This window comes from Pundamilia nyererei, unplaced genomic scaffold, assembly GCF_000239375.1.
Source record: "Pundamilia nyererei isolate P.nyererei 1_Seehausen unplaced genomic scaffold, PunNye1.0 scaffold00088, whole genome shotgun sequence".
NCBI classification, from domain to species: Eukaryota; Metazoa; Chordata; class Actinopteri; order Cichliformes; family Cichlidae; genus Pundamilia; species Pundamilia nyererei.
This window is the reverse complement of record NW_005187489.1, coordinates 1,906,524-1,923,678: the sequence shown is the minus strand read 5'-3', so window position 1 is coordinate 1,923,678 and position 17,155 is coordinate 1,906,524. Positions and strand designations below refer to the sequence as shown.

The window sequence follows — 17,155 nt, the reverse complement described above, 5'->3', positions numbered from 1 at the left end:
TTCGTGTTTCCTTCTTTTACGAACGAGGAGTTTTACGAACTGAGATGCTGAGGAGTTATCTTCCCCGACCTTCTTAATAACTCTCGCTTATGTTGTTTCATCGACAGCTGACTGTCTCCAAAGATTTTTCCTTGTCTCTGGGCGCCCCATCACTCCTCATCAGAGGAGAGGAGATTGTGTTGGAAGTGAAGATCATCAACCATTTGGAGCAGGAGATGGATGTATGTAGGACGCACTTTGTGGTACATTTTAGCTGAATAAGGCTGAGTTTGGTAAATAATCTGACATCTATCGACAGAGATCCGAGTCTCTCCCTGTTGCATGAATTATTGCTCACTTCCATCATTTCTGGCATGGCATATTTTCCCTGTTTTTAAAGATTGCGCTTTGCTGTCATACGTTTCTCTGCATATGTAGGTCATCGTGCTGCTAGCACAGAGCAAGTCCTTTGAGTTTGTTCTGACACACCGAAAAGATGCATCTGTTATCAATGCTCAGAAAGTCACCGTGGAGAGTCACGGCTCTGCTTCAGCTCTGTTCCCTGTGAGGCCTTTGGCTCTGGGTGAGGTGGAGATATCTGTGGATGCCGTGTCTGCAGAGGCCTCAGACAGTCTTGTTTGGAGAGTGATGGTGAAGGTATGATAAAGCAGGGAGATGTCTGAGCATAGGACGGTGCCTGCAACACGATGTCGCTACAAGATGTGCTTTTGAACTTATGCGGCACAGTTATTCCTATCATAACACTGAAATGCTTGTTCCTGAAGCCCGAGGGAGTTGAACAGTACTTCTCTCAGACGCTGTTCCTGGAGATGGAACCGGAGAAACGGAACAAATCCACAGCCCTCTCCTTCTCCTTCCCCCCAAATGTGGTGCCCGGCAGTCAGAGGGCCCGTGTGGTACTGGCTGGTAAGTCTGCCGTTTGTCCTCTTACTGTTCGTGCATGCAGTTTGTTTACTTTGAGTCATTTAGGCATGTATCATAGCAGAAAAGCAAGCGTCGGGATTTTCCTCAGCTATAGATTTCAGGTTCGGCGCTTGTCTTGATAGTCAGCTGCAGGATAAACGTTTCATCTTGCAGAACTGCGGCTTCCTGCTCAGTGAGGCTGGTTTTTTTTCCATCCTTCTGTAACGTGTCATTTAAGCCACTTCCCCGACTTTCAAGGTGCCCATTTAAAAAAAAAAAACTCTTTATATTCCATTCAAAAGTTACCTTATTTGAACACTCGTCTGGTGAAAGAGACACTTTCTGTTCCAGCTCAAATTGCTCAAAAACAAACATGTTGTTCATGCGTTAAACCTTTCCATCCTCTGTCCTGCTGCTTCTCGCAGGCGATATCCTGGCTTTGTCCATCAACAACTTGGGTTCACTGGTTCAGCTGCCGCTTGGATGTGGGGAACAGAACATGATCCACTTTGCTCCAAGTGTATATGTTATCCAGTACCTGGACACTTCAAACCAGGATGACCAAGAGCTCAGGAGAAAGGCTCTAGCTTACATGATGGAAGGTTAGATGGACCTCGGTCACTCATAAAGATCACTGACCTGGAGAACTAGTTATCACAATATATAAGAACGTCTTCTGAGTGTTAAATTTAAGGTGAGCCCATTCTCTGAGCCCATTAAGGGGTTTGTCACAAGCCTTTTTGCTTTTTTGCTGTAAGGTTATCAGAAACAGTTGTCCTACCAGAGAGAAGACGGTTCCTTCAGTGCTTTTGGAAACAGCGACACCTCTGGCAGCACATGGTAAGGTCACCCGTGTGGTCTATTTTCATAAATGTTTTCTCTAAAATCGCAAATTTTCTGATGCTCCTTCTTCTCTCTCCTCTCTTCTTTCTCTGGATCCAGGCTGACGGCCTTTGTGCTGCGCTGCTTCCTCCAGGCTCAGCCCTACGTGAAGATAGACCAGAGCGTCCTGGACAGGGCTGTGTCTTGGCTCTTAAAACGCCAGGGCCCCCAAGGAGAGTTCAGTGAGGTGGGCAGACTGATCCACACCGAGATGCAGGGAGGGCTGGATAAGGGCCCGGTGGCGCTGACGGCTTATGTCCTGATTGCACTTATGCAGGATGAAATCTACACAGTGAGTTAGGGCAGAAATCTATTTTTAAGCTTTCTAGAAGCTGATACTTAAATGGACAGGATGTCTGCGAATGCTAATAATACTGTATTGGTTTCTCTGTATGAAGGAGATACACGAAGCCAGTGTGTTTCTGGCCAGAAAGTACCTGGAGGACAAAGTGTCCAGTGAAGTGATCAGTAACTACAGCCTGTGTCTGACGGCTTACGCTTTAGCTTTGGTCAACAGTCCCGTCTCTTTCACCGCACTGACTCAACTCGGCAAGAGAGCGGACTACATCGGTGACTCAGCCTTTTTTTCTGTCTGAAGCTTTTATAAAAACAGCAACATCCCATCCTTTACTTACCGACTTATACAGTGGCCGTGTCAGTTAGCCTGTGGTTATTCTCTTAGATGGAGTGATGATGTGGAGTTCGTCTGCAGGCTCGAGGTCACGTAACCAGAAGCTGCCCTCAGCACAGATCGAGATGGCCTCGTATGTGCTGCTAGCTCACATCAACCGTGGCTCACTCTTTGATGGCATTACACAAATGAAGTGGTTAAGCACACAGAGAAACCATCTAGGAGGCTACGGAACAACACAGGTGAGACAAACCTCTTTTCCTCTTACTGATTCTCACCTGTGTACAGATATACAGCATATTTCAGCTCCGCCATGGATTCTCACAAATATTCCCACATTCTGCCCCTAAAGTCGATGTTTATCCACGATGGCTGCATCTTCTGTTCCCTTCCTCAGGACACAGTAGTAGCTCTCCAGGCTCTGGCTTCCTACGCAGCGTTCAGCGGCGCCAATGCCATCAACCTCATGGTCAGTGTGTCTTCTCCAGAATCTTCATCACTGTTTCGAATCAACGCCACCAACTATCGAACATATCAAAGTCAAGAGGTGCATCCGTTACCTGGCGTTAGATGGTTGATATGTACAGTAACTGAAATTTATTTAATCTCCAATTTTCATTTCGTGTTTCTTAGATTCCTGCTGAAAACGATCTGCATCTAAAAATATCCATGGAAGGCAGAGGCTTTGCCACATTTCAGGTGCAGTTGTACGGCTTCTCTGTTTCTGTGTACCGCCGTGGTTCCATTTCAGGAATTATTTGTAAGGTACAGATTTGATGAGAAACTGGAACTCGCCCTTACACATCAGGAATGTTTCCTCCATCGTGTTGAGCTCGACAGACGGTTTAACTACCAGCGCGCGAGCAGCATAAACTGCAGCAGCAGCTGTGCGCGATAGCTTCTCTTAGCACAACGTTGTGCATCATAAATGAAAATGCTGCATCATAATGGATCCCAAGCAATTAACGTCAGACAGCATCTGTCTGCACTGCAGATAAAATCGCTGAGAGGAGAACTGAGGTGAAAGGTTAATCTCTCCGTTGTGCTGTTAGTTTTTGTATGAGACGTGTGTTTTCTTTTAACTGTATACTTCAGCTTTTAATCGATAATCAAACATTTGTAACTGTTTCCATGACTACAGCTGAACGTCTTTTACCACTTGGAGAGGGAAACTTTTGCAGAGAACCACCAGCAAGCTGCGGACGAAGCTTTCTCATTACGCATCGATGCTGCTGATGGCAGCGACCGCAATCACATGATGTTGTCTGTATGCACAAGGTGAGCGGTTCACACATGGACAGTGCGTTTCTATGTACTGTATTTATCTTTATTTGGTTAACCCAGCCTGAAAGGATGGATTAGAAATGAGTAGATCAGAGGGACAGATCGGATTTTGCTCTTCTGAGTTAAAGTCAGAAAGGCACAGCTGAGATGGTTTGGACACGTGCAGAGGAGACCATGCAGAGGGTTAGTGTGACGGGGGAGGATGCTGGGACAGGGGGAGATGGAGGCCGATGATCTGCTGTGGCGACCCTTAAAGGGAGGTAAAAGAAGATGATTTATCCAAGGAGCTTGAAAACAAAATCAAGTTTCTTGAAGACGTTTTGAGGTGAAACATCCATTACTATGAGCTGGATGACTGAGAACCTAAGCAGACAAAAAGATTTATCATCATTTGGTTACTATGCATGTTAAACACTCTGAAAATGTTGTCCTCTCCAGATTAAAGGACAGTCAGCTGATACCTCACACAGGTATGGTTATATTGGATGTAGGCCTGCTCAGCGGGTTCCCACTCTCTCCTGAGGCTGCTGTCCAATCAGCTGTTATCAGGAAGGTGGAGACGGCACCTGAGAAAGTCATCCTGTACCTGGATTCAGTAAGTGTTTGAAGCAGCCTAACGGCAATCAGCGTGAAGCTTTAAAACCTGCTCTATGCGTATTATTTGGGTGTGATATTAACCCCTTTTCATTTGCCCTGCAATGCTTCACCAGCACTGGTTTCCTACATTAAATGAAAATGCATGTTGATAAAATAGCAGGAATCCGATTACATCACGTGCGTAGTGACATTATTCTGGTGTCATTTGCAGCTCAACAAGTCAGAGGTTTGTATCAACCTTCCCCTCGTCAGAAACTACAAAGTGGCCCGCGTGCACGACGCTGTGGCACGCGTTTACGACTACTATGAGCCAAGTGAGTACGACTGTGAATAGTGTCGTTTTTAAAAAAAATATAATGTGAATGATCGTATTTTTAATTTCAGCGAGAAACGCGATGAGCACGTACAATTCGCGAGGTCTGCCCGGCATGGACTCCTGCTTCTTCTGTGGTGCAAACTGTGATCTCTGCAGGCCTGGAATCACCATCACCATGTCCGCTCAGTCGATGGCTGCCTACAGCTTCAGCTGCCTGTTTCTCGGACTCACTGTTTTTCTTGTTTTAGTCGGTTAGATGGACTTGGAGGCACACATTCATATGTACTGGATATATATATGTGTCTTTTATACAAAACTCATTTTGGCCTCATTCTATCCAGTGGACTGTTCCTTTGTTTAGTGGTCTCTGCTGTTAACAATGTCTTCTTTTTTGTAAAGATGTGAATATGAAATGACTGGTAGCGGAAACGTGTTACATTTCTTTTTATCTAACACATACTATCTAAAACAGATGCATTTCCATTTAAAGCTTCTTTAAAGCTACTATGATTCCATAAGTTGAGAAAAATGAACCATTAAATGAAGGAGCGCTGTAGCCGATAGTAGCAAACAGAAAAATTAAGGTGACGTTTTCCCTCATTTGCACACATGCCCTGTTGTGTCTCTGTTGGCAGGAAATGCAGATGTACTGAGCTGCCCAGAGTCATATAAATGCTAAAAAGGATTATTGTACAGCTCTGCACACTTCCAGCAAGTGTCTGACTTGTAGCTTTAATGTTTTTAATCCCTGTTGGTATTCAGTTGAATAACCTGCTGGAGTGAAGCAGCACTCACCTCACGGAGTTTGTAGGTACACTGAAAAGGGGGAAGTAACCAGGTTTGACGTTACTGATGGAATCATTAAAATAATTGTTACTGTATCTCAGAACAAATGCATGTTTAAGTTTGCATAAACTCTCTAATAAACTTTCTGCTCATCTGTTTTATAGTGGCAATAATTCACACCACTTTAACACTTACTGGATTGCATAAAATCTGAAGCTGAACATGACCTTTGACCTCACACTTGGTGACTTGTTCTTTCTTTTAATAAGCTATCGTTGTTTTTTGCATTTTGATGGAAATGCACGTCTGGTTTTTATGTAAAATATTTTTTGAAAGGCTCATTGGCAAAGTGGTTTCCCTCCAGGGACAATGAAGCTTTTCGGTTCATAAGTAAAAGCAGACATGGAAAGCAGAACATTAGATGTCCCACAAAAAGGAAACTGACTCACATCTGGACCTTCAGCTGTTGGCTGTGCAGCCTGTGAGAACATCTCATAAATTCTTTCCTTGCCTTAATTCCTCCCAAGCTAAAGGTAAAGCTCCTGTCGTTCCATTTTTGTGCAGTACATTACATATCCTCAGTGTCTGCACGCTCTTGTGCTTATCCCACCGGCTCCTCCCCCTAATGCTCACATATGTTGCTGTTTTTAGTCATAATATAATCCAAAATTACTGAAGTGTGGCAGCACACCAGGAGCTTTCAGCAGTTTAACCTAAACTTATGTAAACCTCACCAGTTACCATCACGTTAACCTGAAAGCTGTTCCATAAAAAGCTCCAAAGCTGCAGTTGTGAATGTCAAACACTAGATGGCAGTCTTGGTATCATAATAAAGATGGTCTCAAAGTTCAGGCTGGAAAAAGCTACATTTGTCTTGTTTCTTTAACATTTAATATTGCCAATAAAGTCAGCAGTTCTCATGATACAGAGAGGTGATATTAGATATAAAACTCCTCTGCTTACAATAAATGCACCCGTGAGCATTTTAACAAAGTTACAGGATGAAATGTTGATGCATCGAAATGAAAAAGCTGCCATTTTAATAACTTCTTGTTAATACATTTTTTACTGCATGTTTTAACCATGCCACACACATAAAGGTCGTAGTAAATGACCCTCGCTGACCCTGCTGTGTCGTGGGTCATGCTATGAAAACAGCGTCGGGAGCGCATGCGGTGCCCATGATGTCATGCACGTACTATGCGTCAGGCCTGACGAGTGCCTAATGTCCTTAACTGACAGACAACTTAGGATCAGCAAAGCATTCGGTTTTACATTAGCTGCGAGGAAAGAAGCACTTGGTATGGGAGAGAGCTAAGAGGATTTATAGCTTTAGGAGAATTTCCCCACACCTGGTGAGCAGAAGCAGAAGATTAAAAAGCTCACCTTTCCCCCTGAAATCCCTCCTGTCTGCTTTTGCAGAAGTTTCTGGAATCCATATTTTGGTCTTATCATACCCAGGTCAACATCGAGCCCCAGACTCATAAATCAGATTCGTGCTGATTCCTTCTCCTCAGTGTGGCTGTACAGAGGTATAACGCTGACTACGCGCCTAGGAGATGCAGATGGGTTAAACTCAGTGAAGGAGATGGTTATTTATGAGCTCCATCTCCTGATGGGAGCTAATGCAGCTGCTGCTAGACAGAAGCTGAGTGTAGCTCCGATCAGCGACAGATTTTTTGCACATGAATCTTTTTTGTTTCACTGAAATCTGTCGCTTGATGAAATTGATCAAACTCTCCCATCAAAGTGGAAAAGTTAGATGACAGGGATACACACATTTAAGTGCAGTAACCATGTTGCTTTGTATACTCAGCAGTGGTTGTTATATGATATACTATAATATTATAATGATAAATTACACGATAACCGCTGCTTTTGTGACCGCAGTTATTCACTTTGGGATGGAATTGCATCTGGTGAGTTTGATGCTTTAATCCGGCACAAGTTTTCTTCCAAAAACAGGCAGATAATTGCTCCCCGTGGTCCAGCTCCAGATGACATCAGTAGGAAACAATTGCCATCCAAACAAACAACGGCATCATATGGAAAATCGCTGCTGTGGGTGTTGTGACTAAATTCGCGGTGGAAGCAACAACAAAGATGAATGGAAGCTTGGTGTCCCTGGTGATGCTACCTCAGTGATTCCCCATCTGCGCGGAGAGGAGGATGCTGCGTTTGTTTGGCAAGGAATGTTTCATTCACCAGAGTAAGTCATGGAAAATCCCTCGGAGCTTTCTTCCCACCCGTAGTGAGTGAATATTTACACAACCCCCACGCGACCCCGAACAATCCGGCTCAGACAGACAAATCCATGCAAGAGTGTGCAGGAGAGGTGGGGGGATCCCGGGCAGCAGAGCAGAGGTCCACTTAGTCAGCCTGCCCGTGGCCTAATCTGAGCATACCAGCATGATATGATCCAGGTAAAGATGATATCAGACATCAGAGGAGTCTGGTTCATACTTTGTCACCACCAAAGATTATGTTTGGCTACTCGCTCATGTGAATCATTGTCTGTTGATGTTTGTGTCTGCAATTCACTCTTATTTGTACAAGTACGAGCTGCTACAAGCCCAGTGAAGCCACAAGCTATTGCCCAAATCTGGGGCTGTGGATGCATGTCTGGGCATTCTGCAAGTCTAATAAAAATTCTTAATAAAAACAAATCTTGAAGCAACTGACCGGAGGGTAGAAAGATAAAAAAAAAATGTTTAAAATATGTGCACAATGACAAAAGATAATCAGTTCCATTCTTTTTATGTATCTTTAATAAGACACAGAAACAATTCTCAGTGAGCTGCTCATTTGATGACAGTGGGGAGAAAAACATTCCTGAAAGAGAGAAACGTCCAGCAGAACCAAACAGGGAAGGAAACCATCTGTCTGGTCTGGTTGGGGTGAAGAGAAAGTGGAGATAGAAAATATAAGCAGTGAGAAACAACAGACAGACCAGACAGATTAAAGCCAGAGCTGCATTACTCGCACCAGGAAAAAGGAGTTAATGACTGCTGCCTCGTGAATAAGCAGACTTTTAGTGTCTCTGGACATCCAGAGGAATGAAAGGTAGGAGTGTTGAGTGTTGGCTGGACTGAGAGGCCGAAGTGATGGGATGCTTAAGCAGACGGGATCAGGAAAGGTGAAAATGATGATGAATGATGCTGAAACTGTGACTAAGGTGTGAAGAAAGTGGGTCAATTTTGGAACCACTGATTTACATTTCTTTACTCTAACTGTGAGAGAATAACCTCTTCAGCTGGTTCCAGACCTTTTAATGTCAAATTATGCTACAAAAGTAGTATTTTTTTCTTATTGTGGTGAAAGAGCATCACCGGGAAACGCTTCAACAAGACTAGCTTCTGGATTATGATTTATTGATTCAGTCTGGCTCACAATGACTTCTTGACTCATCTCCGGACTTCTGTTAACTCTTTGCGTGTGAGCTAAAGAGGCAAATGATTCAAATTAAAAGTCAGACATAACTTAACCAGTCATGCACACATGCAAGTGAAGCAAACCCAAACTGCAGATGCTGGTGTGACCTCAGGCTCTCGGTTTTCAACTCAGTTTTCACCAGGGTCGGTTTAGCTACCCTGAATTCAACTGTCGCACATTTCCTCAAACTCTCTGCCCAATTAGAGTAATCAGAAGCAGATGGATTCAGGTTTCCACCTCGGCTCCTGTATGTGCGTGGGCTAGAGCCTTTGTATTCTCTGTGGACGTGAAGGAGAGCCGGACAGAAGTAAAGTCAAAGCAGTATGTGTATAGTACAAATGTATGTAAAAGCCCCTAGAAATCAGCACTGTGTTTGCACAGACATATCTAACTGACACGGGTTATTTATGTGTCTAACCCACAGAAAGAGCGGGAGTTCCTGCAGTCTGACGAGGAACCAAACACTGTCTGACTGAGCCGTCTGAATCTGCGCGATACACTGCTGTGATTACTTCACACCGAGGACACACACATGCACACCGGCCGTGCATCCCTCAGCTAAACACACGTACACACATGCGCATGTTCCTGCAGAAGCAGGGATCACGGGACCGACGAACGGCACGAGCTGAGAAAACCCCCACTTTTTCACTCACATATGACACGATGATAATGAACGCTGGAAATGCTGCTGGAAATACTCCAGTCAGAGTTGAGATGGAGTGTACAGAGTCTGATACGAGCTTCTGTGTTTCGTCGTCTGACAGCGCCTCATTAACTGCACTTTGAGTGATGCAACCTCACATTTTCTCTCAGTTATAAATCACTGATTAAAGTCAGCCTCACTGAAGGATGGAAAGGGACTAATGTCTTTATCTGACATATTTCTACTTTTAATTTACTGTAGCGAGGATGTGCTGTGAGAGAAATCTATACATATATACTTGTTTAATATACTTGTTTAAGCAGATTTCAGAGGTATTGCTGTACTTTCGCCTGCAGGAAGGTGCAAAGGTGACAAAACATGTGTCAGACTTGTTCCTTTGTCCATAATAGTCCACGATGCACTTTTAGCCCTGTTTTTGGAGTCTGCCATCTTCTTGTTTTGTTTTGTGCTCACAAAAATCTGCTATCAGAGAGATGCACTAAGCCCAATAAGCAAGAAAGAGCTGAAACTCAAAGCTGTTTACGGCTCAAAACATATGGAAAGGTGCTTCAGCCCAAAGATACTTGTGATTGATAAACCGCAGCAGCTACTCCACAGTTTTTATAATATTACCTCTAAGGGTTTCCATATTATTAATACATGGCCTGGACAATATTTTTAAAAGTCAAAAACTGGAGTTTCTTGAGGGTCTACCTAAAGTTGGCTCCAAGTATAATTTCCCATAGATTCCCACATTAAAATGTTCACCTGTAATGAGCACCAGTTCAGCTTGCTGGGTTGACGAGTCGATGCATGTTAGGTTACTTGATGATTCTAAACTGGCTGCAGATGTTTGATAAACTGCTTTGTGTAGAGAATAAAATGGTTAAAATGTGACTTTTAGTCTAAAGTGTTTAAGTGGTCATTAAAGAAAAGGAATATGTAAGTACAATGTAACAACAATTATTGGGGGTTTGGCCACTTTCAGTCACTTTGGTGCCCCCAGTGGTTGCTTTGAGAGAGTAAAAGTGTTTTACCATCTTTTTTTATATGTTGGTGCTAATCAGTAGGGATCTGTTGGTGTTGGCATCACTGCACACTGTGACCGAACTCTATGCACCGTTAGAGAGAACATCATCCCACCTCTACAAGTACAGCAAAGCAGAAATGCAACTTTGGGAGACATCAGTCAACTCCCATTTGCATATTCCCAAACTGCCTCCAAACTTTGGAAACTTTATATTTTGTGGTTGTGCAACTGATTCTTACACAAAAGAATGCCCAAAAATCCCCCCTTACGATCTCTCTGTTGTCTTTTTGTGTCAGAAAGGCTAACAGAAAATGTCAAACTCTGCCTACTATGTGTAAGCTCTGCTGCAGACTTGGCTGGTCAGTACCAAGGAAAACATTCTTATGATTTCATAATGTAGCAGCCCACAAACTACTGTGCAGTGTCCACAGCTCTGTCTGGTCTCACTGGGGCTGTGATTTCACCAGAGCTGATCTCGCTGTCTAAATATTTCCTGTCAGTTTAAAGACTTTTCCTGCAGGGCAGACGGTATAAAAGTCAGACCCCGAGCTCCGTGCCCCCACATAACAGTCAGTCACAGCGTTACGGGGAGGCCTCCTGAACTGACACAGACACGATAAGCAAAACGGACTCTTTAAAGTGTAAAATGTTATCACTCCACTGCGATTAATGAGCGTGGACAGACTTGGGTGCAGATGTTATTAGGCAGTGGCACTCAGACACTTTGTCAGCAGGTCATAAAGGGCATGAAGTCCAGACACATCTCAGGTGTAATCTTTGCGAGTCTGCTTGCCTGAAATGAACGGAGCTCCAACATTATCTTCAGGCTGGAATCGCCGATGTCCACATTCAGAGTCAGGGGTTCATAAATTTTACAGCCTGGCCTGAGACCTCATTGCTGAGGCCGCACCGCAACTTTAGCCATGTGGTGGTCCAGGAAAACAGCAGGAAAGGAGAAAAGGAGATTATGTGACAACCGCCGGCGTTATGATCTAAAGTGCGCGTCCATATTTTTCTCTTTACAACCCTAATGGAGCATGTAATGACAGTCCTCGCTCATCTCGGCTCTTACGTCCCATTAAAATGTATTTATTGGAGATAAAACACAGATTCTGATCTCGGGTGCAGAATTTGCTGCTTCCTACGGCTAAATTGAGGAAAATGTTTTTCTCATTGTTCTACTGGTAATACAAGCTGATTCAGTCAGTCTCTGCTTGATAACTGCTGTCTGGGGTGCTGTTTTTGAATCTCACTGACTATCTGTGATATTCAGCCTGGAGCAGCTGAGCAGTAAAGAGTCATATAGGAATCACTAAACAAATAATTACTCTGTTCTTCTGCTTTGAAACGTAATATTTGTTCCTTTAGCCGCAGACAGCATGTGTGTGTACATGTACGAATGAATGAGTAAAGGAAAACTCCACCCACGTGGACGCTGCTGACACATCAAACACCTTAGAGGTAAAGATCACACCCAAACTCATTTTTAATTCCTCCTTTGTCTCGTTGTGCTGCTTGGAGACGAGCTGAGCTCCGGCTGTGACAGACAGCCCAGGAATGTCTGTCAGGACAACATATGGGAGCAGCTGGAAGGACACCAGGCTGGGGGCCGGCACACCAAAATTAGAATCCTCGAATTCCTGTTTCGGAGTATTCCTGCACTCAGGTTTGAAGCACACATTCCAAATAACAGGATTTATGTGACGTGTGCTATATAAATGTCACAATATATAAAAGTTCCTGTCATGTAAAAATACTATTCAGCTGCCTTTAAAGGGCCACACCAGTGTGTCTGCAAGCAGTTTGTCTTCAATTAATAGAAAACATGTTCCCAGTACACATTTTGCTGACCCGTTTGAGTGCATTCAGTGCACTTTTACGATGCTGGTTTTATTCTTCCCCACATTCAACAGACTCTCGCATTTTCAGCTGTGTGATTGAAAATCAGCCCTGCATTAGCTGCTGTCTGCATTACAGGAGCTTTGTGTGGAGCTCATTTATTCTTGGACGCTGAAAATGTGCATTGCATGACATTTATGATATTGATCTAATGACACGGGAGGAAATAAAGTTTGGAGCAGTGGGGAAAATACAGAAAATTGTCAGTTTATAAGACGATAAACAACAGATAGGTTCAAATGTAGTGTTTCCCAGACTCTTTTTCCACCATCAGCAATTAAAAGTAACACAATAGGCGTCTTAAAGCCACAATTGCCACTGTGGCTGCATGCACGCTTGTTAGCCGTGTTAGTGCAGTGCCCAGACTCTCAGTCTGAAGCTCCTGGGTTGTGTTGACAGGTACAGCCTGCACTTAAATCTCTGTATTTCCAGGATGGATGGTCCCAAGTTTACGATAAGACTCTGACCTCTACGTGCCCGCATCCTCCACATCTGAAGTGGCCTGTCTGCTGAAGTCTTCACTTCAGATGTCAGAAGTCCCTACTGACTCCTTGTGATCTGCCCATAGCGTACCGTACATGTCAAACTGCTGCATTGCTGGCTGGTGTTGTGGAATTTTACTTTTTCAAACATCTGAAGTCCACATGAAGCCGTCCGCTGCCGTGGCTCTTCTCCAGAACTGCGTTTCTATAGATGCCTACGTAGCTGGAAACACTCGTGTTGTGCATGCACGCTTGACTTGTGCGCATGAAAGCACACTCGGAGGATATTTCTTTTGGAATAAGCGCGATGGAATCATTACAGTCGACTGCTTTGGCACAAGGTATCCAAAATGGGATGCTAGCACCGTGACAAATTGCAGCAAGTGATGATTTCTTGTGATTATGAGCTCAGCCGTAAAAGTGAATAATTTGTCATAGAACAAATATAACTAGGCTGTGTTATGTTAACGATGTCATTTCCGTCCAAGCAGTCAAAAATGAAAAATCTGCATGTAAGAACTGTGCTCTTACCTGTTGCTGAAGCATCTAATTTACCCTAAGATTCTTTAAGCTAGTTGTGCATACTGAGCCAACCTTTAATGCTTAAAACCTTTTCATTTCTGTGTTGTACCACTGTCCTGCTTGTGTCCTTTAAACAATTTTTCATGCAAAATATAGAAACATCTACTGGATGGAGACAAATGGAGTCGGGGTGCTCGGAGCCCCTTAAATTGCCGAGACAAAGAACAAGGCTTGAAATGTAATATGTCTGACCTAAATAGATTTTACAGTCGCTCCGTTTGAGCTCGGGGAGCCGACATGTGCAAAAAACATCGAGCAGAGGTAAGAGGCACGGCACATTATCTTCCTCCTCCTTTACATAGCCTCCCGTGAAATATAGTTGGGCTAAGCTCAATGCCATGCAGGCTGCAGCCTGTGGAGACCAGGTGGGAGCTGTGAAACGCACTCATGCAAAGTCTTACATAACCCTGCACAGACGGGCTGTATTTCAGCTTGCACAAACCTAAAGCCCAGCCCTTTTCATCCAGATAACTTTGTAAAAAACAAAGAATGTGCAGAAGGTAACTGTGAAGGAGACGGTAAATTACAGATGAAGTGATGGAAAGTGAGAAAGCTCAAAGGAGAAGAGCGAACGACAAAGAGGTTTTTAATCTCAATGTGATCTTCCTGGTTAAATAAAGGTTAATAAACAAAAGGTGAGGATGTATGGGAGAGGAACGTGAGGCTGGAGAAGATGAAAAAAGTCTGAGCATCGTTTATCCTCACTGAAGCAGGAGAATTTATGTTGTCTAGAGATGTATGATGGATGCCTGAACCACCAAACCCCGGGGAAGTGGGATGCGCATCCATCTATGTCAGAAACCACCATCTCCCTCTCTCGGGCCTCTTTCCAGGAGACACTGCGGAGCCTCCATAGTGAACACAGAAGCTGCTGAGATTAAGTCATGGAAAATGCGGGACCCCAAAGTTTGTAATTGCTTAATTGTATAGCCTCTCTCTCCCCTCCACTATTCCTCGGGCTGCTCTCTATCACTGATGCGAGTATGAACTAGAAGGCTCTGCCTGAGAGGTGTGCATGCATACATGTGCCTGCACATGAATCCTAGCAGTGATTGTTGGAAGTCAGCTGTAGCTCGCCTGTGACTGGCGGTTCTCTCATTTAGAGCCATTTTTCCACTTCAAACCACAGGACTCACATTCTGGTGTGTTGTTATACAGCCGGTGGGGGTGGAGTTGTGTGTGTGTGTGTGTGTGTGCAGGGGGCGATTCGTATGTTTTCTCTGGTGTGTAACACATCCAGCTTCTCTGTACACTGACAAGAACAAATGTGCAAAGAGCAGCTCCACCAGCACAGGTTTGGTTGTCAGTTCTCAGTTGCAGTGACTTTATTTGCCGTGAGCAATAAAAGTCGGTTTTATTGCCTTGTAAAGCTGTCAAATTATCATTCTTGAGTAGACTTTAATTATTTTTCATATGCCAGTGTGGCGTTTAAATGATTTTTAAACATTCTTTGGCTTTTATAAACCCACAGAGGTGCTCAGCCTCACAGGAGCCCACCACAGAGGGAAACGCCCAGGTGAGCATCTGCGTTTGCCAGGTTTCCGTGCCATCTGAGCCCTGGATGGCTGTGAAAGTCAGCACTCCCTGGAGTGTAGTCCAGCAGAACAGTAAAGAAATGGGAAGTATTCATGTTCGCTGGCCTGTGAGATCTCATGATACATACGATTGCTTGTTCTCAAAGACCGAGGCTCACCAGGAGGAGTGTTTTTTAAATCAATCTCCCGTCAGTGTCTTAACGTCTGAAGGAAGATGAATTCTTTAATAATAATCAGCCTTCTGTGACCGTTGGGACTCTGCTGGGCTCATGAAACGATTAGAGGGCCTTAGCTGTCTTATAACACAAGAACATCCTCGCTCATCCACCGTGCAGGCTCTGAGCCTTTAAACAGATGCACGAAGGATTTCCTCTCGTCCAAAATTTCCGCCATCCCTGTCAGTTCGGACAAGAGTTATGATGACACACGTCGCTGCTGATGTCATGATTGTGTAAAGATTCCAGCAGCAGATTGAAATACCTGCTGCAGACAAACAGCAGGGCTTACCAAGAACGTATGACTTAATTTCATAGAATAATATTTACTCTCACTGTGCTCTTCACTTAAATGCAACCTGCAGGCTTTTTAACATGCTTCAGCCCACACGCCAACCAATTACAATCACTCTTTTTATTAAAAGCACAGATCATGTAACTGCTGGATGAACCGTGATGGGCTCTGAAGTGCCAATAAAATCACAGCTACTCTCAAAGCTGCTCTGCTAACGGTGATAATAAGCTTTTGGGCTTCAAGTAAGCAACGACAAGTTTAATGCCATCATGCTGCAGATTGTAAAACGGAGAATTTTCCTCTGCACAAAAGCCAAGGCAACATTAATTTTGGTATAACAGTGTCGGGATGCATTTCCAGCGTTTCCACAGTAAAACGATGCGGTCAGCTTCATCGCAGACAGATTAACATCTCTTCTGGGAAACAAGGTGTCAAACCTATCAGCATCGACATGTGGAGTAAAAGCAAACAGCCTGAGAAGGAGCTAACAGCACGGTGATTTTTACGAAAGAATAACGTGAACATTCAACACTTGTGTTCACGTGTGGTCCCACGGGTCATCGTCTTCTGAACAGACTAAACAGAAACCGCTCAATAACATCAGAGACAAACAGGAAGTTTGAGCATTTATTTAAGTGTGTTTGTGTAAGTGTGCGAGAGGAATTACTCACTCCCTGGGAATAAATGGACTAAGCACAGATGTTCGTACCAGTAGTTTCACTTTCATATTGAGGGTTTTCTCATGACTGATTTTTTTATTGGATTGGAGTAATATGAGAGGATGAAGGGGCAGGATGTGATGAGCCGGAAACACTGCAGACCGTGGTGCAAATCACCTTTAGTCTGACGCTTTATTATCCCCGACTGGTGTACATGTTACCCTGGTTCATGTTTCAGATTTGCTCCAAACCAACATTTTATGGTGTGATTTAGTGCTTTTTGTGTTTTTTCTACTCGCAGTGGCTTGCAGAGCTGGTAGTGTTACGATTAACTAAACACAGCCTTCTCCTCAACAGGAAATATAATATCTTCTTAAATGACAGCAGGTATTAAAACTGCATAATATGTTACTTGCGTTGCATATCAGCAAAGGGCAACATTTTTAATACACTTTCCAGACTCGTGGTGCAGTTTCCAGGCCTCAACATCTGGAAACAGTCCATCTATTTTCCACATTTCACCTTTCAGAACAGTCAGGAAAATTCTTGAGTTCACCATTAGCTCGTAGCACAAATGGCTGTTTATCATTTAGGTTAAGAACCACAGTCAGACAGACGTGTAGGAAAAAGATCTCTTTCAGGAGATCCTATGTAGGCCTCTGAAAAACTTTTTAAGAGGTTCATTAGCAGCGAGCATCGTTAATCGACTCTTCTTCATTAACTGATCATCATCAGTGTGAGACCTCTGCATTTATGTGCATTAACACAATCCTACAATCTTCTCAACTATCAAAGTCAATCACTCAAGAAGTTGTGAGCTCTTTCAGGAGAGGGCGTAACAGCAAATTCAAATTGTAGAAGATGGCAGCGTGGTTTAGATTTGTGGAGATGTTTGTCCATAAGGCTCATCACCACCAGCCACCTCATTCCAGCTGTCAGCACGGTGGTGTAGGGCTGATGATTTGGGCTTCTTGCAGTCAC

The 17,155-nt window shown here is 43.8% G+C and overlaps 1 protein-coding gene across 1 annotated transcript; it reads left to right on the top strand.

Annotated features, from left to right (window-relative positions):
* The first annotated feature begins 89 nt into the window (after positions 1-89).
* LOC102203738 (CD109 antigen-like) lies at positions 90-4,948 on the top strand. The gene is made up of 14 exons (XM_005739036.1): positions 90-221; positions 418-636; positions 765-906; positions 1,329-1,505; positions 1,662-1,743; positions 1,846-2,077; positions 2,184-2,355; positions 2,468-2,658; positions 2,814-2,963; positions 3,050-3,115; positions 3,558-3,694; positions 4,139-4,295; positions 4,509-4,611; positions 4,682-4,948. Exons 1-14 carry the CDS (start codon positions 90-92, stop codon positions 4,867-4,869), a joined length of 2,148 nt encoding a protein of 715 aa, XP_005739093.1. The 3' UTR covers positions 4,870-4,948.
* The last annotated feature ends 12,207 nt before the right edge of the window (positions 4,949-17,155 follow it).